This window comes from Ochotona curzoniae, unplaced genomic scaffold, assembly GCF_017591425.1.
Source record: "Ochotona curzoniae isolate NIBS_2020 unplaced genomic scaffold, NIBS_Ocur_1.0 contig_2469, whole genome shotgun sequence".
Lineage (NCBI taxonomy): Eukaryota > Metazoa > Chordata > Mammalia > Lagomorpha > Ochotonidae > Ochotona > Ochotona curzoniae.
Window position 1 is genome coordinate 515,326 of NW_024465471.1, and position 24,831 is coordinate 540,156.

At 58.2% G+C, this 24,831-nt stretch overlaps 1 protein-coding gene across 7 annotated transcripts; it reads right to left on the minus strand.

Annotated features, from left to right (window-relative positions):
* Positions 1-1,502: 1,502 nt before the first annotated feature.
* On the minus strand, positions 1,503-24,574 carry HCFC1 (host cell factor C1). Of its 7 annotated transcripts, XM_040974604.1 has the most exons (27): positions 23,290-24,574; positions 17,711-17,859; positions 17,382-17,542; positions 16,624-16,832; positions 15,850-15,934; positions 15,310-15,416; positions 13,835-14,014; positions 13,390-13,764; positions 12,965-13,125; positions 12,308-12,505; positions 11,671-11,895; positions 11,453-11,557; positions 11,033-11,252; positions 10,726-10,868; positions 10,491-10,629; positions 10,131-10,351; positions 8,403-9,656; positions 8,186-8,312; positions 7,739-7,899; positions 6,760-7,336; positions 6,162-6,488; positions 5,878-5,996; positions 5,650-5,787; positions 4,918-5,103; positions 3,840-4,140; positions 3,390-3,453; positions 1,503-3,210 (listed from the first exon to the last, which is right to left on the minus strand). In XM_040974604.1, the coding sequence occupies exons 1-27, from the start codon at positions 23,480-23,482 to the stop codon at positions 3,171-3,173; spliced, it is 6,165 nt and encodes a 2,054-aa protein (XP_040830538.1). In that variant the 5' UTR covers positions 23,483-24,574; the 3' UTR covers positions 1,503-3,170. The 7 variants fall into 7 exon arrangements, with proteins under 7 accessions (XP_040830538.1, XP_040830540.1, XP_040830537.1 ...); XM_040974606.1 differs by having other exon boundaries at positions 6,162-6,485; positions 6,760-7,204; positions 8,186-9,656; positions 13,390-13,749; XM_040974603.1 differs by having other exon boundaries at positions 8,186-9,656; positions 13,390-13,749.
* Between the last annotated feature and the right edge of the window lie 257 nt (positions 24,575-24,831).

The window sequence follows — 24,831 nt, forward strand, 5'->3', positions numbered from 1 at the left end:
ACAGCCCAGCCAAGACCCTCCAGCAGCCAAATCCTCCTTGGGCACACGATGGCGTTTATGAGACACCCTCAGCTCCACACTGCCAGGGGAGCAGGTCAGGACAGTCTGGGACCCTGGGGGTGGTACAGAGGGTGGTCTGGGCCTGGGCAAGGCTGTGGCAGCGGGGGTGGGCGGAGACAAAGGACAGGAAACCACTGGAAGCACCGGAATCGGCAGGCCCTCCTGATCTGTGACCTCACAAGGAAGGCTGATAAACTCTGATGAATTTGAGTAAGCCCAGGGAGACCACTGGAACCAGCTTGCCCACGCAGGGCTGGCAATGCCTTTGGGAAGGCTGGGTGTTTGCCATACAGGTGTCTGCTCTGGTTTTTTGCCAAGCTGTGTTTTTTTTTCCTGTGAATTTATTTTTTTGGAAAGGAAGAGTCAGAACGATCTTCCGTCCACTGGTTCTCTCCCAAAATGGCCAGAGCTGAGCCACTCTGAACCCAGGAGCGTCTCCAAGGTCTCCCACGCGGGTGCAGGGTCCCAAGGCTTTGGGCCGTCCTCCACTGCTTTCCCAGGTCATAAGCAGGGAGCTGGATGGGAAGTGGAGCAGCTGGCACACAAACTGGCCCTCCTATATGATCCCAATGCTTGCATGGGGAGGATTAACTAATTGAGCCATTGTATCAGGCCCCAAACCATGCTTCTGTGTGCTGTCCTCCCATCAGCCCCGGTCCATGCATCCCGAGCTCTGCCAGGTATTAGTGTGGCCCACACGCTGCCCTGAGGAAGGGAGGCCAGTGGCTGGCAGGCCAATGAGAGCAATAGTGTGCTTTAACACACTTTACCCACTCCCCTACCGGCATTCTGGGCCAGGCCTACAGGGACCCTCCGAGCTCCTGCTCTGCCAGGAAGCAAGCCATAGCTCTTGCAGTTGAGGTGGGCAAGCAAGCCAGGGGGTGGGGTGTGTGGTGCCGACCCCACAACAAAGCTGCAGGGCTCCAGAGCCCCATGAAGTATTGTCTGGACAGGCCGGCCAGCCCCAGGCCTCTGCCTATCTGCAGGTGGTGAGGGCACACCAGGCGGCCAGTAGGTGTAGAGTGGGCCTGCACTCAGAAAGGACAGGCAAGAGGTGTCTTGGAGACACCACCGGGCTCCTCAGGTAGGCCTCTCGACTTTCCCTCCGCAGCGGCGTTCTCCCACGTAACAGGAGCTGTACTCTGAACACCATCATCCTGCTGCCTTCTACCACGGCTTTCCTGCAGGAACAGGCCAAGTCGGCACCCCCGACACCCACAGGGCCGTTCTGCTCCTAAGCTCGCTGGAGATCTGCCTAGTCCTTTCTGCCCTGGTCCAGTCCTGATGGGGCAAGTTAGCACAAGTGGCCCAACTGGCAAATGAACACACACCAGGCCTGCCCTGCAAGGCAGCGGAGGCTGGATCCATAGGCCATGGCAGCAGGCCTCTGCTGCGTGGGTTCCCATTCATGAGAGTCCCCAACACAGTGAGACACCAGATGGTTATTCAAAAAGTCTTTTAATTGTTCAAAATAGCACAAAACGACATCGCACTATGGTAAATATTGAGTCACAGGGGTTACTCTACAATAGATGAACAAGGTACTGGTCTCAGAAACAAGAGAGAAATCAAAGGGCGCTCGGAAGAAGGGTTGGGGATAAAACAACGGGACCAGGCAAGTGGGCTCCAAGGTGACTAAACGTGACATCTTCCACAGCGAAATATACTATAATACAACAAACCAGAGGCCCCAGAGTGGGCAGGGCACAGGTGGGGGAGGCCACCCCCTGCCACACCACCAGAGATGGGGGAGGGGACTGAAAACATTGGCTGCTCATTTGAACTCCTTCTGCGGCCTGTTGTACAAAGCCTTGCCTGTTACCTAAAGCGCAGACAGAAAATGGGCCCTAAGCCCCAAACTGAGGACAGCCCAAGGCTGGAGAGAAGGTCTGGCTGGGGGCAAAGAACCAATTAATGGAGCTGGTAGTAGGTGCTGTTAGTCTACTCACATGCTCCAGGCCCTGGGTTTGGCTTCCCAAAGCAGCCCTTCAGGGCACCTGTGTGGGCTGGCTAAGGAGCAGAGATGAGGCTAGGCCTGGCTCAGCTCATCAGGGGCGGAGTGCTCACCCAGAGCGAGCAAAGGGAAGAGGGCCAGGTAGGCAACAGGCGATCAGGAAGGGCAGTGCCTGCTGGTAGGCCCCATATGGGGCTTCCATACCTTCCTGCCCCAGCTGCCCTTGCTTTTCCTCTAAAAAGATCCCTTCCAAGGAGAGGAAAAGAAAGCAAAAAAAGAAAAAAAAAAAAAAAAAAAAGAGCAGGGGAGGAAGAAAAAAAAAAAAAGCTGATACACATCCTGTACACAACTAACAACAACAACAAAAGGGACAAAACCCCACACGCTAAGGCTCAAATTACAATAAAAATGTTAACTTCATCCATTTCAACTTAAAAAAATACAACAATGCAGCAGTTTGTGATGCACCCCCAGCTTCAGAGCCAGGCTTGGTGGGAGCCAAATGGTGCCCCATCAGAGGCCTTCCTGGCTGCCCACACCCCCTCACCTGTCCTCCTTTCTAGTCCTTGCTTAAAGGGGCAGGGGAGAACAGGTGAGAGCACACAGGCCTTGGGGAAAGCGTGTGAAGCAGCTGGGCCCGGGGAAGGGATGGGGGAGGCTGGGAAGATAAGGGCCATGAGACCCGCAAAGCACACGGCCACCTGGGCCAGGGCACGGGGAAAGCCTCCTGAGTGCCCTGCTCCCCACACAGTCCTCAGCTCCCCCCTCCAAGCCAACAGAGAGAAACCACGAAATGGGCACAGGCTTTGAAGTGCGAGCATTTTCTGTCCCTCTAACTTTGCATTTCTCTCCCTCGGTGGTCTCTGAATTCTGCAGTCTAGCATGGTGGTGAGGCCAACATCAGGGGGAGGGGGAAGCAGACGTCTCACTTGCTTGCTGCTCTTTCTAATCTGTCTTGTTGCTTCCTCCCAACAGCCAAGGTCAAATGTGCTTGCTTTATTTTAAAAACACAGAGAGAGAACAGAGGCCAGTGGCTCGTGAGGGTATCTGTGCACCCTGGGGCAGGATGGGAGGTGGGGATGGGCCCCGGGCGAGGAGGTGGTTCCTGAAGCGGGAGGGGGGCTGGAGGAGAATGCAGGTGCTGGTCAGCTTCCTCCTACTGACCGTCTGCCTTAGATTTCTTTGGAGCAGATTTCCTTGAGGATGGAAAAAGGAGAGAGTTAGCGCGGGTCTGTGTGGCACTGCATTGAGCATCAAAGGGGGCAAGCAGGCTGGGGTGCGGATCTGGGGGTGGGGACACACGGCATTGGTCTGTGTAAGCTCCCCCAGATCATCCCAACTGGAGAAGGTTCTGTAAAGGCATTCTTTTGCTTACATTTCTGGAGAGGACATGGGCCGCTTGCTGGCTGGCTTGCTGCCAGAACCATCTTTATTCGTTTCTGAAACACAGAGGGACCGGCACACAGCATGAGCAGTGGGGCGACTATAGTTGTGTCCCCGCCCCCCTCCCCAATACACAGATCGCAGTGTCTCTTTTCAAGCTGGCCCTGGGCCCTGTTAGAAACCCTCTCAGCTTAGCTCCTACCTACCCCCTCCCGTTTCCCGTTTTTGCTTGGTTACAGGGAGCTGGGGTTCCCTGGCTCGACCTGCCAGCCTCCTCTGGACATGCAGTTCCCTCCCCACTTGTCAGCTGTTCCTGCCTCCCTCAGTGTGGCACAAGGATCTGCAGCCAATGACAGGCCAGGATGGTCAGCAGGGGGAGCTGCCTATGGGAGTACTGCACCTTCTCTCTGAGTGGCCCAGGCAGCCCTAGGAAGCAGCTCACCTTGCAACCACCTCACTTGAGTCGCTGGGCCGTAGCCCTTCTCGTTGCGGGCTGCAATGCGGAAGATGATGGCGGGCTTCGTGGTATAGTCAATGTGGGCATTGGAGAGGCTGGAGGACTGCACGAGGCAGGAAGGGCTGGGCCCGCAGTACACCCGCATGAAAGCCAGCTGCGCCGGGGCCGAGCTCTTGGCCTCGCTGCCGGCCTGTGAGCTCTGGATGGCCAGGTACACCGAGTACTCTATGATCTTGCCGGAGGTCACAGAAGGCGGCTCCCACGTGAGGTGAGCACCATCTGGACTCTAGAACAAGGAAGCACAGGGTCAAGGCTTGCCTCCTGCATCTGTAGCCCTGGCCCAACTGCCTGTCTCTGGAGCACCAGAGCAGGTAGAATCTTCGGGAACAGACATCTCACATGTCACACAAGCCATTTTTTTCAATAACACCAGGGAAACATTTGACATAAAGACCTTTATAAAGAGATCTGCCCTTAAGTGGAAGCAATAAAATGAACTGAATTCCAAACACAGCCTCAGACTATAGATCTGGTGTAGTGCTTCAGACACCAACTGGCACTCTCACATCCCACGTGGCAGAACCTGTGTCCAAGTCGTAAGACTGGCTGATTTCTGACTCCAGCTAGCTACTAATGTGTCCCTGGGAGGCAGCAGCTAAGGACTCGAATACAGCTGCCTTCCTGTCACCCATGGCGGACACTTGGAGTTCTGGCTTTTTGCCCTGGCCCAGCTCTAGCTGTTGTGCACATCCGGGGAATAAGCCAGCAGATTTCTCTCTCTATACCTTCCTTGGCCTCTCAAAGGAAATGGAAACAATACCTCATATCCTTCCCACACTCACTCTGCTAGGAGTGACTAAGCCGCTCAAGGCCTCACTGTCCACATCTGGAGACCAGCGCGCATACCCCTGAGATTTCTTCAGGATGAAATGCAATGGAGGCACAAGGCATTGTGCGCCCTAGTGCCTTGGCCCACAAGCTTGGGGCCCCTCCTGAGCCAAGCTGCCCTAGCACAAACAAGGAACACCTCATGGCAGAGGCTACAGGTGGCAAGACAACTTACTTTGCTGATTTTAATGGCACATGGGGCCCCTGGGAAACCAGGGAGACACGTCTTAAAGGCAGAGATCTCACTGAATGGCCCCCGACCACAGGCGTTGATCCCAGCCACACGAAACTTGTAGGCCGTGCCCGGCTGCAGCTCCTGCTTCTTCAGCTGGCTGTAGTCAGGAACAGTGCCCGAGTCATCCTGCGCAGACAAAGAAAGGAAGCTGCGAGGCGGCCATTTGCTACCACTCCCCATGTCCCAGTGCCTGCTCCAAATCATGGCACCTCTTCTTTCAGTTTAAGCTCCTTGCTGATGCATAGTACTCACACTGGGCCACCACCACCCATGTGAGAGACCCCAGTGGAGTTCCTGCTCTCTGGTCCCGCTGCCTCAGCCAGGCAGGCATTTGAGGGTGTAAATCAGCACATGGAAGGCATGTCTCTTTGCTTTTCAAATAAAATAAGGGAAAAATAACAGTAGGGTGACAGTAGCTCTAGGCCAGTGAGAGCACTTTGGTCACCTGAGACCACAGCAGGTCCAGGGAGCCAAGGGAGAAGGACAATGACAGCTGCCCCTCCATGACAAGGGAAGACAGTGAGGCTGGGCCGCCCTGGGCCAGCTACTACCCTCACATCCCCAAAGCCTGCTACTGTTTCGCATGCAGAATGGGGGGAAGCTCTGCCCCTTGACCTCAACTGGGCCCCAGCATGGAGCAGTTTCCTCTGAGCCAACTCTGGGGATACTTACATCTGATGGGACAGCATCATCTGGAGGCAGGAAATAGTGTGTCACCATTACGTTGGTGCCCTTAATGACCCCTACATCAAACCACTGGTTCTCTTTCTTCACAGGAGCTTTGCTGGGTGGGGGTGGCAGATCTGGCTTCTAGAAAACAGATCAGCTGCTTGGCAACCAGGGCTCAGTAACAAGGGCACCCATCTCATCTAGCATCCCGTTCCAGTATACCCAACTCACCACACCCAAGGACTCAATGCCATTGGCTACTTCAGTCAGAGTAGCTGCAGCCTGGAGCTTTGCCGGACTGGCTACCACAACTGGCTGGGGAGCCACAAATGTGCTGGATGGGGCCAGGCCTGGGAAGAGACAGAGAGAGTCAATGGGAAAGATTCCAGAAAGGACTTGCACATGAGTGCTGGGCCTGCTAGCATCTTTGCAGAGTCCTGCCCACAATCACTAATTTATCCCCAGATCTCAAGAGTGCCCTAGGGCAGGGATCAAGGCTCCAGCCCCCTACTCACTCTCAGTGGCTGTGGAGGGAAGCAGGGCCACGGTGCTAGGCACAGCTCCAGCCAGCTCACTGAGACAGTTGCTCTCGATGGTTGGGTCATTGAGACTATCCGCGGGAGCCAGGGCCTCTGTGGGCAGGTGCTGCTGCTGCTGGGCCTGGGCCTGGGCCTCTTGCAGTTGCTGCTGCTGCTGCACCAGTGCAGCCAGCTCCTGCTGTGTCAGCACAATCGGGATGGTGGTGGCCTGGCCTTCTTGTCCCTCTGCTGACAGGTGACCCAGCTCTGCCTGTGTCACAGCTGCCGCCGCCTCCGATGTATCCATGGGCTCCCCAGTGCCTGCTCCAGGATCAAGCAAAATGGTACTGAACAGGAACGTTGGTATGCATGTCACAATGAGTAAAGACTATCCCTACCAGAGGCTTTCCAGGCTGCCTTCATCTCAGTGCAGGGGCCACCCGAATCCTTCCCATACACTAGCCCCCACCAGCCTGGGGCCCGCTAAGTGACAATCCCCATCACGTTGAGTTGGACCAGCTTCTCTTCCCAGGCTGTCCCTGTCACCTTCAGTCTCGAGGTGTCACTCCTCAGGAGAGTCCTGGCGGACACCTACCCATGACAGCTTGCTGTGCAGCCTGCAGTACTGCCTGGATGGCCAAGGCCTGGGCTTCCTCGGTGGCCGCGGCCTGGGCAGCTGCTTCCGCGGCAGCAGTCACTGCCAGCTCCTCAGGGGTGAGGCCTGTTACCATGAGGGTGGTGGTTCCCGCCTGGGCCTCGGCCATCAGCTCTTGGGGAAGTGACAACTGGTCTACTTCGGACTGTGTGGGAGGGGGTGGCTGCACCACCACAGCAGCTACCACTGCTGAGCTGGGAGGCTCCTGGCCCGAGGACGGGTCCCCTGTGCTGCTCAGATCCACGGCGGCCTGGAGCTCAGGGCTCTGGGAGGCTGACAGGAGCTCGGCGGACTCCCCCATCAGGGGCGTGGAGGCCGGCTGCAGGAGTTGCCTTGGTGGCAGCTGCTGGCGAGGCCCTGGTGAGACCTGGAGCTCCTCTGGGGGCTGCAGGATGTCAACAGCAGAGAAGGGCATGTCAGAAGATTCTGTGTTGGCTATGGTCACGGTTATCGTGGCTGGGATGGGGACTTCGGTAGTCAGAGCCCCTGGGGTAGTCTCAGTCACGGATGAGATCTTCTAGAAAGGGAGAGAAGCCCCCGTCAGAGGGGAGGAGCAGGTGGCCGGAAGCAGGCAGTGGGGCTGAGAAGCACGACAGCCGCTACCTTTCCCTGTGGCCCTTAGAACTTTGTCCTTGCCAGGCTACCTTCACCCCCCGTGGGATAGCACAAGACACAGTGCAAGAGAACAGGTGCCACCCTACAGCCACCTCCCTCCCCCCAAAACCTCAATGCTATCGCCTGATCATAGCCTCTTTTCCTGCAGTCCCCAAGACTGTCCTTTTATGGTCTGGAAAATGGACCAGGAGTGATTCCATGGCCGGTACAAGAGTGACACCTGCTGTCCAACTTGGGAACACCATGTACCAAAGGCACGGAGGGCGCAGGGTGCTAGGAAGGCAGGCACCTTTAATAGTCTTACCGGCACAGAGGGACCTGGGACAGGTGTAGACTGTGTCACGGTAGTCACGGCTCGTGGCAGGGTGGCAGACACAGTTGTGGTAATGGCACTGGCGCTGGTTAGGCTCACGTCGCCCTGGCTGTTCTCTACCTCTCCCTGGTCACTGGCAGCTGGTGGGGGGTCTGTGGGGTGACAGGCAGGAGGCCACTCAGCAGGAGCTCCCAGGATTCCTTCTGGCTCCAGCACGACACAGCTTCCGCTAGCCTCCAGGCAAGACAGGATAGGAGGGTCTCGTGGAGCAGGGACCCCTCACTTGGCTTGGACACTGCCAGCACACCTCTACTGCAACCTGCTGGTAAGTTGGATAGCACAGGACGTGCAGAAACAGACGTTCTGCCCATCTCTAGTTTCCTCTTCTGAGCCCTGGGAGACCCCAAGTGCCAGGCTCACCGCCTTTCTTTCACTCACCTTGGTTTGAGCTCATGTTGGAGGTGACAGTGGTGGCTGTGTGTGTGGTGCCCGTCTCGTGGGTCTCACAGGGGGGGTTGGAACACACCCTTTGTGTTGGGAACGGAGCCAGCAACGTGGCACCAGCCTGTGGAGTAACAGTGGGCGGTGCTGTCACCTCCAAGCCGGACTCTAGGGTCCTGTGGGAGGCGGTGGCGTCAGGGAGCAGGGCACCCACACTGACGGACATGGTGGTGCCAGTGGAAGTGGTCTGGTGCGTCTCACAGGGGCGGCTTGCGGGAGGCTGCTGCCCACCCTCAGGCTGGCCACCACCGCCGTTTGCGGTGGCGGTGGTAGCTGTATGCGTGGTGCCTGTCTCGTGGGTCTCACACGGTGGGTTGGAACACACTCGCTGGGCGCTGCCTGCATTGGAGGTAGTGGCGGTGTTGGTGGTGCCCGTCTCATGGGTCTCGCATGGCGGGTTGGAACAGACTTGGGACACAGTCGCCGAGGGGCACAGCAGGGCCTCCAGGGCAGCCACAGTCACGGTGCTGGGTGAGCTGGATTGGAGGCTGTCGCATACAGATGTGAGTGGACCCCGGACTGCAGTGGGGGTACTGCTCGTGGGCATGTGCAGGGTCTCCAGCTGGCACCCCAAGGGCACATTCTTGCTGCCAGGTCCACTTGGACCAATTCTGCTGCTGAGAGGGGCCAACTGCACAAAAGTTGTGCCATGACCCCCGGCCTCCAGCGCCACACTGGGCCCCAGGAGTGGGCTGGCTGAGTAGGGCACCCCAGTTGCCATCACAGTCATGGTGGTGCTGGTGGCGCTCGTCTGGCGAGTTTGGCATTGGGACTTCATGGTACCTGGGGTTCCCTCTGACAGCCCTGCAGCCACACCGATTCGGACCACAGTGGGTGTGCCGGCAACACAGGTGCGACGGGTGTCGCGCTGCTGGCTGGCCCCAATGCCAGCCATGGCGGTGGTGGCGGTGCTGGTGGTGCCGGTCTCATGGGTCTCACAGGGCGGGTTCAAGCAGCCATGCTGTCCGGCTATGTTGGAGGTGGCGGTAGTGGCTGTGTTGGTGGTGCCAGTCTCATGGGTCTCGCAGGGCGGGTTGGAGCAGACGCGGACCACGCTGCCATTTGGCTGCCCTACAGCTGAGGTCACAAGAGAGGCAGCTGCCTCCTGCCTGTCGCAAACAAACTGCACTTGGGTGGGCTGGGGGTGTCCCCCAAGGTTAGCCACGACAGTGGTCGTGGCCGTGTTGGTGGTGCCTGTCTCATGAGTCTCGCAGGGTGGGTTGGAGCACACTAGCGTCACGGTCCCAGGCTGCACGTCGCCCTGGCCAGAGTCAGCAATGGTGACTGTGGCCGTGGGCTGCTCTGTGGTGGGGGAGGCCAGGATGGACACAGGGAGGTCGTGCACAGGCTGGGCCTCAACACCACTGGGTGCGGTAATCAGAGTAACCTGTGTAGGCTGCGCCACAGGCTGCGGGAGACACAAAAACAAAGAGTTACTGCTGCAGTCATTCCTACTGCTGGCCTGTGCCAACCCAGGCCTCCGACTCCGCCCCTAAAGCCATCGGCCTGGCAAATCCATGATCCAAAGGGCCTCTGATCCTAAGATTCTGGTTTGGTCACCAGGAAGGAAGTGGTACCTTGCCTCAAGGGCAACTGGATAGAGAAGGGGTTGGGGCTGGCAAGGCCCAGGCAGGTGGCAAAGGCAAGCCCTGCGTCTGGGAAGTGGATCCCCAGTGACACACAGAGGCCATGGAGAAGAGAATGCCAAGTACATCTGAAGATCAACACTTTACTCCTCAGCGACGTTGTAAGAAACACCTAACGCCCAACACCCCCAGACGGCCGAGGAGCAGGCTCCACCAGGGACTACACGATGGTGGAACAGCCTATGGAACACCTGTGAGCGCTGCTGAGCACTGTGCTACCTCAGGCCCCACCCTACCTGCATGGTGATGGTTGGGGTGCTGAGCCCTGCAGCTGCCGTCAGTGTGGTCTGCGCGGCCGACACGGTGATGGCAGTGGGGTTGATCACCTGGCTTGACAGGGTGGCAATGGTGCCCAGGGTGGTGATGGGTGTGGCCAGAGAGGCACTGGTGCTGTGGACCCCAGCTCCAGCAAGGCTGGTAGAGACTGTGCCTGTCACAGTGCCTAGGGTGGTGACACCTAGAGGGAGGGAGCGGGGAGGTAGAGAAAGGGTGAGGGCCAGGGCTGCAACCCACCTTTCTAGCAGCTTCTTCCTGGGCCAACTATGCAGAGGTGCTCGAGGGAGGAGGGATAGAACCTGGCCTGCAGGCTACAATACCTGTGGTACCCTTCACAACCAACGTGGTCACAGCTGGCTTGACGGCAGAGACAGTGACTGGGGTGACCAGACGGACCCCCCCCATTGGCACGGTACGGAGGATGGTGCCTGGTTGTCCAGGAGCCCCCTTTAGTACCACCTAGAACAGCACAAGGGAAAGTGTCACCAACATTACTGCTAAGCTGGCTGGGCTAGACTGGGTCTGACACCGAGGAAAGGGACTGGTGTGCCTCACCTGGGTCACTCCCTGCTGTCCGTGGCCAGTGGCGATCTTGGGGACAGCAGTAATAATCTTGGCAGGTGCTCCAGTTCCCGAAGTCATAACCTTGGTGGTGATGATGGTGATGGGGGACTTGATCCCTGGAGTGCTGGTCACACCTGCGTGGGGAGAGGCACCCAGGAGTTAGCCTGTTGTGGGCTCCTAGGCCTGCTATCTCAGCTAGTGAGGTGGCCCCTGCTATCTCCCTCCAGACCTCTGAAGTGGAAGGCAAGTAGAAGGAGGTAAGGGGTAGCACCCAGAAGGCAGGGGCACAGGCTCATACCGGTGGCGCCTGCCTGTGTGATGATGGCTGACATGGGGATGGTCTTGATGATAGTAGTTGTGCCGGGTTTGGTGGTACTGGGAGAGACGCTGCTGATGCCCAGGATGGTGGGCTTGCTGCCCGCCCCACTGGCCTGCGTGGTAGTGATGATGGTGGTGGGCTTGCCATCTGCAGAGGTCACCAGCTTTAGGATTGTTCCCGCTGGCAGGGGCCCTTTGGTCTGAAAAGGGTTAACAGGCAGATGAGCTGCCCTGAAAGTTTGGGAAGCTAAGGCCTAAGGTGCCCTGGCCATGCCGGTGATGGGACTGCTCAGCAGCACATCTTGTGGGGTGGGGAGTCCTCCAGACTGGCCTGTGGCCTGGCACCCATTCTTGCTTATAAGGAAGACCGGGGGGGGGGGGGGGGGGGGTACGAGTTCACCTGGATTATCTGAGTCACGGGGCCTGTAGACGCCTGGCCCGTGACTGCCGAAGTCTGAACTGGTTTTGTTTGGACCACTGACATCACTTTGCCCAGATTGGAAATCTACAAAGAAAGGAGGGAGTGGGGAGTGATCTGGGAACCAAACAAGGCCCTGGGGAGCAAGTCACCGCGGCCTGGCAGCTCTCACACACAGCCAGCTGTCATCTGTCACTCACCAGAGCACTGCCTCCTGGCACAGAGATGGGGCTCTTCACCAGGGTGATGGTCTTGGTGACCCCACCCACCACAGTGGTCACCACCTGGGCTTGCTGGGCCACCGTCACGGTCCCTGACTTGTGCACCGTGATGATGGGACGAGTGGATGTGTTGGCAGCCGAGGAGACGGACGTCCCGACCTGGGCGGCTGCAGTCTTCAGCATGCGGGTGGCTGGGTTGCTCACCTGGAGGGGTGACAGAGGACTGATGAGCAGGCCGACTACCCATGCCGCCCACGGGGGGCTCCCAGGTCCAGCCTCATCTTCCCACCCTGCCCTCAGCCACAGCAGCACTCATTTGTAAGGACACAGATGAGTGGTTAGAGCCCCTGGGGTAGTCTGTTACGACAAAAGTTGCTAGAAAGGGGGAGAAACCCCCGGCAGAGGGCTGAGTGTTACAGATCTAGCTTCAGACCGCCTCACCCCTCCCTAACGGTGACAGTTTCTTCCATAGCCCCTGCACTCAGCACTTGTGGGTTAGTAACCCTGAGGGTTAGTCCAGTGTGCAGGCGTGAGCGCTGGTCTTAGCTGAGTGACCGGCACTCCCCAGTTCTTGGGCTGCCAGGACAGACACAGGAGCAGAGAACTGAATGCTCACCATCACCGGCGAGGAGGCCACCTTCACAGTAGCCGGGAGCGTGGTAGTGCCGGGTGCCACAGCCACAGTTTTGACAATGGTGGTGCCTGCTGGGACACTCAACACCGTGGGCGCCGAGGAAGGCGGGATCTTCTGGGTGGCAGCAGCTGCAGCTGCCAGCGCAGCCATCCCGCTCATCTGAGGGTTGCTGCCGATGACCTGCGGTGGGCACAGGCGCATGAGCCTACAGGGCACTGCCTGCCGCTGCTCTGCAGGCCTTAGTGGAGGAGCTCAGCCCTGCCCAGGGAGCCTGCCTCTCGCCAGCAGGACCTCTTGGCTTTCCCTGCAGCCGGCCCCAAACACAAAGGCCTCCTACCACCAGGTGGGCACAGTAAATCTCAGCAGTTCTTTTGCAAAAGAACTCTATTTTGCACAGCCTGGGTAAAACCCAGCTGGCTAGCAACCCCCCTCGGCGCCAGGACATGAAAGCGAACATTCAAAATGCCCTCAGGAGCAGGTGGAAGGCAAAAAGTCTTTTGGAGACAAGAACTTATAGGTCATGTGGAACAGGTGCAAGCCAGGACTGGACCTCTGACAGAGCATTTCAGATTCACTCCACCTGGTCCCTGGAACATCTCACCCCTGCCCTCTGAGCCGAGCCCAATAAGCGTTCCTCACCGTCCCTTGGGCACTCTGTGTTGGCACAACCATTCGCACGCCAGCAGGCAGGGAGGTCACAGTGACAGGAGCTTTCCCAGCTTGGCTAGCAGGTCGCATGGTGACCAGTGGGGTTCCTGTGGTAGCCTGAGGTCCAGTCACTTTGAGAACAGCAGGAACACCTGCCAAGTATGGGCCCACCATCAACAGGACACCCGCCACAGTGCCTCCCTAGCCCCTCCGCTAAGTTCAGCACACCAACTTGCCCAGCTGCACTCAGCGTCGGCCCTCTCTCTGCCTCGGAGCCCTGCTCAACTCAAGCAGCTGGGCCTTTGCCTCCCGGTCTTACCCACCCTCAGCACTGAAAGCCTCAAGGTGCCAACCGACTACTTGCCCTGATGAACAACGGCAGCCGCTACTCAGGCGCTGAATGCCCCTAGCCTTACCTTGAGTCCTAGCTGCAGTAGGCACAGCTATGGAGCTGCCTGGTACCGTTGGCAAGACCTGGATGGTGGTGGTGGTTGGGGGCGCAGCAGCAGCCTGGGGCAGGAGCGTGATGCCTACTTGGGTTAGTGGCTGCACGGCAGGTGCGGCTGCTGCTGGGGCAGGACTCTTAGGAGGGTTGGTGGGCACAGATGGAACTGGATTGGGTGTGGGGGAGGTGGCAGTAGCAGCCGTGGCAGGAATGTCATATTTCTGGAGCTGCAGAAGGTAACTGTCGGCCGTCGCCACTGCCCCCCAGCTCACCTCCAGGGAATTGGTGTTGGCTCGCACCAGTTGCACCCGGGCTGGGGGAGGTGGCTTTTCTGTAAAAAACATGACTGGTAAGGGGGGTGGGTGTGTAGCTTCTGAACTGGTAGCAGTGAATGCTCAGCCAGGACTGCAGCTTACCTGTCTCTAGGTACCAGAGGTCCTTACAGCACACTTGGTTGTTCCACGCCTTGCGATAGCCATCACGCCCACTCCAGATGTATAGGCGAGTATTGATGGCGACTGCACAGTGGCCGGCTCGCGCTCGGGGAATGTTGTCCTCCAATGTGTCCATCAAGATGGTCTCCCAGGCCATGGTATCTAGTGGAAAGAGGGCGGCGGTCAGTAGCAGAAAGCACTCCCAGACCGAACCTTTACTCCTTTTGCTGTCAGGGATGGGGGATTAATACCAGGAAGTTGGCAACGCTTACTAAGTTAAAAGCAAACAAAAACCCTATAAGGCAAAATATTGGGGGCAACAAATTAAGGTGCTGCTTGGGATGCCTGCATCCCACACCACACAGTGCTGGCTCGAATTCTAGCTACTCTGCTTCCAATGCAGCTTCCTTGCACAGCCCAGGAAGCAGTGGATAGTGGCTCAAGCACTTGGCTCCCTGCCACCCATGCAGAAAACCCAGATGCAGATTCGGGCTCCTGGCTCTGGCCTGGTCCACTCATCCTGACTGCTGGGGGCATTTGAGAGTGAACCAGGAGAACGGGAATATAGTTCTCTCTCTTGCTTTCAAGTAGATGAAAATAAATTAACATCTAAAAAAAAATATATATATATATATATATACTGGTAAACCACAAATGCAAAAACAAAAACCTGGGAACATACTTGAAATGCAGTTTTACCTCCTACCATAGCAAAATAATCAAATCATGCACAAAGACTGGTGGAGGAGACTGTAACTTGTGGAAACCTCAATAGGAGGATCTCACATGAAAACGTACGCCCTCAGTCAAAATGAACGCAGGGCAAATGTCAGCTGGGGTGCAAGGAGGGCACAGGCCGGGGACTGGCCCTCAGGGAGCTTTGGTCACCTATCAGGCTTGGCCAAAGTGGTCTGTGTGGCACTGCTAGCACCATCTACTTTGGCACAACCTCTGTGTGTGTGATAGCAAGTCTACACTTAGGTGTTTATCCTTCGTAAATGTGTTCACGTGGGTGGGAACTGTACAAGGATACTCACAGAGCAGCATCTGTACAAGATATGGCACCTCGACAGTAACTCAAGAGAATGAGGCTGCTCGCTCCGAGACATAGGAAACGACAAAGGCCAGCTGTGTCCAGGCATTTGTTTAAGAAAAGCAAAGCAGCTGCAGCTAATGCTTTCGTGTGGAGAAGTCTCCGCAGGGTGGACAGACCACCACCCATGTGCTGGGAGAAGGGGGGAGCTCTGCACATGCGTGCTTCTGTACTGTCAGGTGCTGGACCATGTCAACGAAAAGAGGGGAACATTGCTTCCAAGTATTCTGCCCACTGCATACTTCTGGTAGATTCTAAAGGGAGCCATGGGCCCAGCTTTGCTCCCTGCACATCCCCCACACAGCCTGCAGGGTCGAGGAGGGTCAGCCTCCTGCAGGCCACACGGAGCCCGAGGAGGCCATACCCAGGTTGAGACAAGCCAGCGTGTTGGTACACTTCCACTCCTTCTCGTGTGTGGCCACTTTGACGTCATCCATGACAAGAGGCACCCAGCCACCAAACACGTACATTCTGAGAGAGGGGGGGAAGAGTAGGAGAGGATTGTAGAGGAGGCACCAAGTAGAGGCCTCCTCTTCAACCCACCGAGTTCTAAGCACCTTCAGTTCTCCGCTCCCCTCCCCCCGGGAGTCTCCCGGGAGCATGAGCCCTCTCCTGCCTGCTGGCTCAGCCCTCCTAAGGACTCTGCCTCTCCCTCTGTGGTCACACAGTGTCTAGGTGAGAGTGTGGACACGGTCCAGACGGAGAGGAGCCTCACGCGCCCAGCGAGGCTCTCAGGCCCGGGCCTGTGTGCAGCCCGCTCCGTGCCCCTGTTTCCTCGTGGGGCTCATCATCACTAGCCTGATGAAGCTGGGCAAGAACTGTCCAAAGCAGACGAAATGAGCACCTTCTGGGGTGGGGCTGGTGTTGGGCCAGGGAAGGGGAAAGTGGCCGAGTGGCTACTCACTTGTTTCCTATGGTGGTTGCCGAGTGGAGGCTGCGAGGAAGAGGTGCCACCCCACTGAGACTGGGCTTATTCCACGTCAGGGTGTCTGTGTAGAAAGAGGGAGGGTTATCTGTCCTGGGTAGGACACAGGCAGGGCTAAGGAAGGCAAGCTTGGCCCCAGTGCAAGAACCTCCTGCTCCGGGGACCTCCTACAGCCCCTGACTGGCCCCCTGGCTAGTGCTTTGATCGTCGAAGCAACAGTGTCTTCCACTGTGTACTAAGCCCTTGCTCAGAGGACTCAGGGAGCTGCCATTCTTTCCCCGTTGCCACAAAGCCCACTTAACCCATGCCCCTTGCCAACCCAGAGTACTCCCGCATTAAGCTTTCTGAGTGCCAACTCTACTCTACGGGACACAACTGCCTGTAACAGTTGGCAACCTGCTCTCAACCCACCACCTGGTTATCAGCCCAAAGCCCCCAGAGGCCTCCTGGTCTACCAACATCCAATATTACCCACCACCGACAAGTCAACAGTGACTAACCCAGGTCCTGAGAATTCTATCTCAAGAAAGGTCTTCATCTCTCCTCTCACTCTCCTGCAAGCTAGCAAACTACTCAGGCAACACAGTTCTTTTTTATAAAAGCATTTCCACCAAAGGGGCACCTCTAGAAGTCTCAGACACTAGCTCACCACAACCAGAATAAAGAGCTAAGCAAGCCACTTGTCTGCCATGAGCCCCACTTCAGCACATGATGGTAGTGCCACTGGGACACCACCTCCCTGCTGCTTCTTACCAATGTCCAGGGTCCAGAGGTCACCCAGCCTGCAGCCACTCATCCCTCCATAGATCACCAGCTTGGATTTCTTGTTATCCTTTTCCGTGTAAACCACAGCAGTATGTGACTCCCGGGGTGGGGGCAGGACTCCATATGTGATGGGGATATCCCAGGCTACCACTCCGGAGCCTGGCCGCAATTCCAGGATGTATAAGTCATTGAGGTACCTGGTGACGACCAAAGATGTGTCTGAGGGGGGACAGTGGGCTCCACATGGGCTTAAGAGTTGTTCCACCCCTGCCCCTGAAATGCTGACTGCGGAAGCGCAGCAAACTGCAGGGCCATCGTGATTTCAGACATAGCAGTAAGCCCTCTTGGCCTGCCACACACAAAGCCAGGCATTATTCAAGGGCCTCTCCAGAGCAAGAAGCAGTGTTAGCTTGGGACTACCTCCGGACAGAAAGGCCCTCGGCCAGGGGCCTTGGAAAATCCCCACCAGGAAACCTGGAGGAGAGCAGGCAGAGCCGAACAGGGTCCAGCCCAAAGTCAAACAGGTTTCCACAAACCCCACGCCCCCCCCGCCCACGCCTCCTCCCACACAGCCTGAGCAGGACTAGACTTGCCAGCTGGAAGCCTCTACAGAGGGCATCTAACACCACTCTCGTGTCCCAGCCCTCCAGCACAGGAAAGTGACTTGGCCATAGTTGGGTTAGCTGGCACATCTGTTCCCAGACACACGCTCCCTGGGGAATGGTAAGAACATGCGTGAAGCTCACCTCGGAATGTTGTTTTTGGGGTCCTCACTATCATTGGCCAGACCCCCAAACAGGTAGCATTTGTTGCCCACGAGGGAGAAGCTGTGGCCAAGCCGAGGACATGGAGGGGGCCCATTTTTGGGCGTCTTTGCCTTGAGTCTCTTCCACTCCCAGCGGCTTGCCTGCAAAATCAAGACTTGGAGATGGGCTCTTGGGGAAAAGGCTGCCCTGACTGTCCGCACCTGTGTGCTAACCTGCAGCAGTGAGGAACATAAGGGAGGCTGGGGGGGCAATGCTGACGAGGCATGGCAATGGAGGGGGCAGCTCTAAGGGGCTGTATGCTCTGTTACCTGAAGCTCGTAGAGATCGTTGCTGTATTTCCCATATTCCACCATCCCACCAAACACCAGCAGGCGAGTACCGTCACACACGAAGCCATAGGCTGCACATCCAGGAGGGATGTCCCCTCTCACAGCCGGGATGAACCACTGGTTCGTTGCTGGGGAAGAGAAGGAAGCAGGCGTCACAATCCCCGAGGCCTTCAAAGCTTATAGCCCCCAGCCCTTTTCCCTGCACATTAGCCCATCCCACACCACTGGGGTTCTGTTCTTTGTCCCGCCTCCTGCTGCTGTCTGGCCCCAGCCACTCCATCCAAGGTCTCACCAGTCCCTAACTTCAGACCACTGCCAGTCTCATCAAGGGCATCGTAACAGTGAGGAAATCACTCATCAAGATAACTGATGGGTTTCTGGAAACCTCACCACCAATTTCCTTCCCCCTACTGCTCGGTGGCTCACCAGAACCAAGCTTCTCACTCTGAACCCCCTCACCCAGGCCCAGGCGCCTCTGGTCTCCTTCTCTGAACCTCACACTTGCCAGCTGCTGCGTGTTTGGCCAAGGCCCACCTCCTGCAGGAAGCCCAGGGGGAGGGCAAGGAGCGAGGTCAGCCAGAAGCAGCTCAGCCTCACAGCCATGCAGACCAACCTCCTGGGCCTGCTGCCTCTGTGTCTCCTAGGTGACGGGCCTCCGACTCGCCTGTAATGCTGGTGCCCCTCCCCCCAACGCCTCCGCCATCCAGAACATTCTCTAGCCAGAGGTGGCAAGGCATCCAAGCAGCACTTCTGTGACAGAAGCGCCTCAAATGCCATCAGTTTGGGGTGGGGGGTGGGGGGAAGGTGGTGGGGGGGTGGTTAGTCCACACTAGGGAGAGGGTGAATGAAAACCCAGGCTCCCCTCAGCCTTTCTGTGACACCCGCGGCTGGGCATTTAGGCGCTGCTAGGGCTCCTGGGCTGCCTCCTCCGCCTCTGCTAGATGCCAAGCTTCCGGTGACATGTAAGCTGAGACCCTCACTCCAGCAGCGGGGCCCACCCTGCCAAGCAGAGGCAAACACAGCGTCCCCCAGGGACACAGCAGGACAAGGGGAAGGTACTTCTTTGGGGAGGGGACTTGGGAGGCTCCTGCCGACCAGTCCCAGCTGCTGATGGCTGCTCAGCCTGACTTTCCATACAGGATGCTGTGGTATTACAATATAATAAGAAACACATTTGCTTTGCTGGTCAGAAAATCAGTTTGTTTTTCTCTTATTCAGATGCATTTTGGGAGGAAAAAACACTTGGCCACGATCACTTTCAAGCCTCTGTAGCATGGTGGGTGGCCCAAGTTCTACAGTGTCACCCCCGAAGCTGCGCAGGCAACACAGCCAAGGGGCTGGCCCTGGAGGAAAGTGCCTCCCCAGCGCTCCACTGGCAGACCCCACAGGTGGCAGTTTTTAGCTGAGTCACTGTGGCTCCAGACCACCGGACACAGCCCTCTCTGCCTTACTCCTACAGGAGAGCTGTGACAACCCACGCATGCACACACACTCAGCTGCCCAGAGCCCCACCACTCTCCACCCGTCTCCTTCCCAGTGCAGAGACCAAGCACACAAAGTGGGAGCTTTGCATGGGGAACCAAGTCAACTGTGCATAAAACGGGAGACATCGCCTCGCAACAAGTCTCACCCAAGCTGACAGGAGCAGAGCCAACCCTTCGTGAGTGCTGTCAGGCAACAGAGGCCAGCAGAGGAAACGGCTCACCTGGGCTCACTGAACACGACAGCAGGACAATAAGCCTATTCCCCACTGATGTAAAGTGATGAACAGTGACCTCCCGAAGGGCCCTATGTGCAGGCTAGGGACAGAAAGCCAAAGGCAGAACGGTTTAGCCCGTGGCTTTTCCATCACCCCTCTGAGCAGTGGTCCCGCAAGCCAGGCTCCAAGTGACCTTGTCCCTAGGGTTCTTGAGCACTAGGAGCCTCTACAAGACGTGAGAGGTAGTCATCTCATTCTAGAATACTCCAGTCAGGGCACAGGCTGTCCCTGCTCTCCATCAAGACTAGCCTGCCAGGGAGTAGAGTCTAACAGCACAAGTCAGCCAGCTCTCTCACCTTCTTCCCGCCTTTGAAACCCAACAGCTGTTGGCTCCCAGCCACCCCTCGGTTGTGTATGTGCTGGGGGAGATAACATGTCACCCAATTCCTGACCCCTTGTTCTGGCTAAGTCCAGGCCTGTCCCTGCAGGCTGGCTTTCACCTGTGGGCAACCTGGAAGGTGGTTGCTGCTTGCAGGCTTCCCCAGGGAGCACTAATCAGCCTGCCCCTTCTACCAGCTCCGTCGCCCCTCTTCAAGCTTTCCTGTCGTCCTTCCACCATCTAAAGACCCCCAGGGCAGGCCTCCTTCTTCTGCCTGGTGCGCTCCGGAACATCTCTGTGACTCTGCTGGCCCAGAAACAGACCCACACTTGAATGCACACTCCACGGGGCAGAAAGGCTGCAGGCTCTCTTTGAGCCCGGCCCTTCGGGAGCCCCGAGCCGGGCAATGCAGTAGCAAGACAGGAACAGAAAGGGCTTCTCCGAAGAGGTGACACTGGTGCTGGGCCCTGAAGGCTGAACAGGAAGTGACTGTCCAGAACCAGGATGTGACAGTGGTTTTACTCATGGCCAGTTCAACGCGGGGCCAGAGGAGGCTAGAGCCATTTCCAAGGCAGTGGCCTGCAAAGCCATACCGCCCCCCACCCACTGCTAGGGGGATGCTGCACCTGTGGGCAGACCTCCATTACAAGGAAGTCCTGCTAGCTATTCTCCAAGGCTCCTTTCTACTGTGAGCCCCTGATGAGGCGGATGCTGTGGTGCAGCCAGTTAAGCCGACACCTGGGGTGTCCATGTTCCATATTAGTAAGGTTCAAGCGCCAACTAGTTAGTTCCTCCCACTCTGATCTAGCTCCCTGCTAACGCATCCTGGGAGGCAGAGGATAATGGTTCCAGGACTTGGGTCCCTGCCATCCTTATGGGAGACTTGCTCCTGGCTTGGCAGTGTATGAAGAGTGAAGCAGCAAATGAAGATCCCTCTCTGTCAATCTACCTAGTTTGTAATTCTTAAAAAGAGGTTTATTTATTTATTTATTTATTTGGAAAGGCCTGGGAAAGCAGTGGAGGACGGCCCATGGGACCCTGCATCCACGTGGGAGACCCAGAAGAAGCTCCTGGCTTCGGATTGGCTCAGCTCTGGCCGCTGCGGCTGCTTGGAGAGTGAACCAGCAGATGGAAGATCTTTGTCTCTCCTCCTCTCTGTGAATTCAACTTTCCAATAAAAATAAATAAATCTTAAAAAAAAAAAAAAGAAAGAAATCCAATAATGAACACTAAAAGAATCTGTGACCTATGAGGTCAGAGAAGTGGGTGAACAAGTATGCCAGTCAGCGGGGTACCACCACTGACTCTGCTCAGAAGCCCTGGGCTGATCTGCCTCACTGTGTGGCAAGGACACCAGCCCCTAGAAGACCTCCTAAAGGCCTGTGCACATTCCTTGGCAAAGGGGAAGAACCATGCCTTCTCCTCCCCCGCCCCATGGCCTCTTCCTGGGGCCTCTGCACCCCACCAGACTGCAGAACTAGCCCAACTTTCACCTTTGCATCTTAAAGACAGGAATGCCCCAGAGATGGGATTTCTCCCCACACATGAGTCTTCTAGAGGCACAGGCCTGTATGCTGCCACACCAAGGAAAATGAGACAAGTGAAGCACCAGAGGCGGCTGTCAGGGCAGCGAAGATGAGTGGGGACACCCAGAGCCCCAGCCCAAGATGCAGCCATGTGGGTGGGCTCTCAGGGTCCGTCAGTCAACACGTGCAACTTCGCCCAAACAAGGGTGTTACAGGGCCAGGAGTAAGCAGCGGGCTGCTGGCTGCTCTCCTGACAGGTAGCCTGTCAGCTTGCACACAGCTCCCGGGAGGACTTCCCGTGTCTTCACTTGAAGCAGCCCTCTGGAAGGCTGGCTAGCCTCACACACACAACCTGTCTTTGGAGACTGTTAATGAATTCTCACACAAAAGTGGTCAATTCATTTTAATAAACTCATGAATATGCAGAGGCCCCAGGAAGCCAAGAGAGCAGGCAGGTGGACTTTGGAGCCGATTGTAACTAGGTCCCTGCCCTACTTTCTAAAATTGCATTTCCCTGCCAGGCAGCATGCTTTGTGCCCTAGGAGAGGGGGCCCAAGAAGTTGCAAAGGTGCCGCTTCCGACGATAACATCGCCAAACACAGTGCCACCACTGCCCTTGCACTTGTGAGCCACCATGGCTAGCTGGCAGGCTAGCAGGCAGACCCCAATCACCAGCTCTGTGCTACAGCCCTTGCCTGCCCTCGGAAAGGCCCCACCCCTTGGATGCAACAGGTACCAAGGGGCTGGGGCAGAAAGGCTTGCCAGCAAGCTTTCTTTCAGTTGGGCAGGGGGTGGAGGGGTGCACCTGAAGGAGAGCCCAGCCCCAACTATCACAGGTTCAAACAAATCTTGTTTGGGGTTCCTGTGGCTAGCTCCCCGCTTTAAGAGCAAGGAGGCGAAGGGGCAGTCACCAAACAGTTGTGGCCCTGTGGTAGGCAGGCTGGGATGCCAGCACGAGCTCACCCTTCAGGTGGGAGGCAGTGTCCCGCAGGGTCCCAGACTAGGGAGACTGGACACAGGGACAGAGCAGCCGTGAGCGCTTCTGGCCTGTTGGTGGGGGGCCTCTTCCTGCCACTGGGAGGCTCTCAGGGCGCACGCGCGTGTACGCACACACCTATGCTTACTGAGGGACCTGTGGTTGCCGGTAAAGGGCGCAGGTAGCCGGGGTGGGGGGCAGCCCTGTGCACCCCGGGGTATGGCAGACAAAGCTGTGGAGGAAAGCCGCGGGCATTCTGCAGCCAGGCTCCGGCAAGTGCTTCTCTCAGGAAGAGGAGCAGCAGCCGGCGGGGGACCTGGGCACCGAGACTGAGCCCCCTGGCAGGCTGTTTTTTCGCGGGGGGGGGGGCAAGAAAGGCAGCAGATCCGTCCAGGTGAAAGCCCAGGCGAGGCGTGGGCCCAGCTAGGCCGCCGCAGGCCAACGCGCACAGCATCCCCTACACTCCCCCTCCCACAAGGAAACGCCTGCCGACCGGCCGGGGCTGCTGCGCAGGCACCCCCTCGGGGGGCGGCATCGGCGTCCCCTCGGAGCGCCCGCCCCGCGGCCAGGGGCAGATTCAGAGCCGGAGAGCAAAAACAGCCCCTGGGCTAGAATGGGTACAGGCGAGCAGGAAGAGGAGGGCCGGCGCGGAGGTGCGGGGGAGGGAGGCTCCGGGCCGCCGCCGGATAACGGTGTCGGGGTGAAGTCACTAGCGCCGGTGACAACCCTCCCCCCCGCGGCACTAGAGGGTTTCTCCCGAGTAACGAAGAGCAACCCCCCCGAAACACAGCAGAGTCCGGGGGTGTGAGCGAAGCGTGGGGCAAAGCAGACGGGGCAGGCAGATCGGGGCGCGGGGGGGTACGGGAAGATGGGGCGAGGGGAAGAGGCGGGAGGCGCGCGGGAGGGAGAGAAGCGGGAGGGAGGGGAGGTGCGCGAGACGAAGCGACGGTGGGAGCCTCCGACGAGCCCGCCACTCACCGGTGTTGTACACGTGCAGCTCGTCCACGATGCCCTCGTTGCCGCCGCCGAACACCACGATGAGTTCCTTGATGGCCACGGCGCGGTGGCCGTGGCGGGGTCGCGGTACGGGACCCGACCAGCCCACCACTCGCTTCCAGCGAGGCTGCAGCAGCACTGCTGCCGAGGTGGCGGGCGACACGGCCGAGGCCATGGCTCCAGGAGGCGGCGCGACGGGAAGGAGTCGGCACGCGGCAAGGCAGCCCCTCGGTCGCTCTATCACACACCCCCCTCAGTATAAGGCAGCTCTCACAGAGAAGCGGTTCCTTACACGGCGGTGGACGACTCCATGGAGGCCGCCATCTTAACTACCCTCCTTCCCTCTGCCTCTTCCCTTTCTTCTCACTCCTCCTGTCCCCCCGAGAGCCTCCCAAAACTGTTCAGCGCCTCAGCCCGAGAAGCTGGAAGCCGCCGAGTCCAATCGCCCTAACCATTCACCCGGACGCTCCGGCTTAGAAGCTCGGGCGGCAGGCCCTGGGAGCCGCCATCTTGAGCCGCCTCTCTCTCCTCCCTTCCTCAGTCGTAGCCCTCCCCCGCCGGAAATGGCGGAGCCCCGGCCCGGTTCCCACACCCCCAAGTCCCTAGCACTGGCCGGCTTCCGGGGCGGGTGGAACACAGCCACAAGCGCCGCGGTCGTTCCAGCCCCGCCGGCGCTCAGACCACAATTGTGGGAGCCGCCATCTTGAGACCGTCCCGCTTCCCCGCCCAGCCTTCAGTGCAGCCGCCGCTCGCACAGCAGCCTCGACGCTGCTAAGGAACGCGGGCGCGCCCGAAAGCAGATGAAAGCAGCTCCAGCTTCCGAGAGCCCCTCGCGGCACTCACAGCGTACGGCTGGCGAAGCCTCGCAGCTGTCTTTAGTCAGCTTCTGCGGCTCAGGCTGCGCCTGCCGCCCTGGGAGCCGCCATCTTGAGACTAACTCCCCCTTCCCCCCTATTCTCCTCCTCCTGGGTCAGTTCTTGCACTCCAAACCAAATGCAAGGCAGCGTCCGATCCTCACTTCCCTCCTTGTAACTCCTTCCCACAGAAGCCGCTCCGAAGAGCCAGAGTTAGGCCCCGAAGTGACGACTGTACGGCAGGCGGAGCGGTAACGGCAGGGAGCTCATGCCTCCTCCCTGGGAGCCGCCATCTTGTGTGAAGAAGCAACAACTAAACATGGCGGCGGCTGTCGGCCGAGGGGGCGGAGCCGGGCAACGTCACCGCTCCCCACCCTCCGCCCTCGCACTGCTTCGCCTCCGGGCCCGAGCTGCTGCAACGGCCCAGGCGCTGCCTCGCGGCGCGGACGCCGGCACCACGGTGCGCTGGGCTAGAGCTCGAGCGCGGCTTGGGTCCGGGACGGGCGCGCCCCGCCCGTCAGCAACCCCACAGCGCGCCGGCACGCCTCCGCCCTGGGAGCCGCCATCTTGCCACTTCCCTTCGCCAGGCCGTCCGCGGGCGTCAACAGCGACTTTTAGCACAAAACAAAGATGGCGGCGGCTCCTGCAGAATGCCCGGATGAAACTGCCA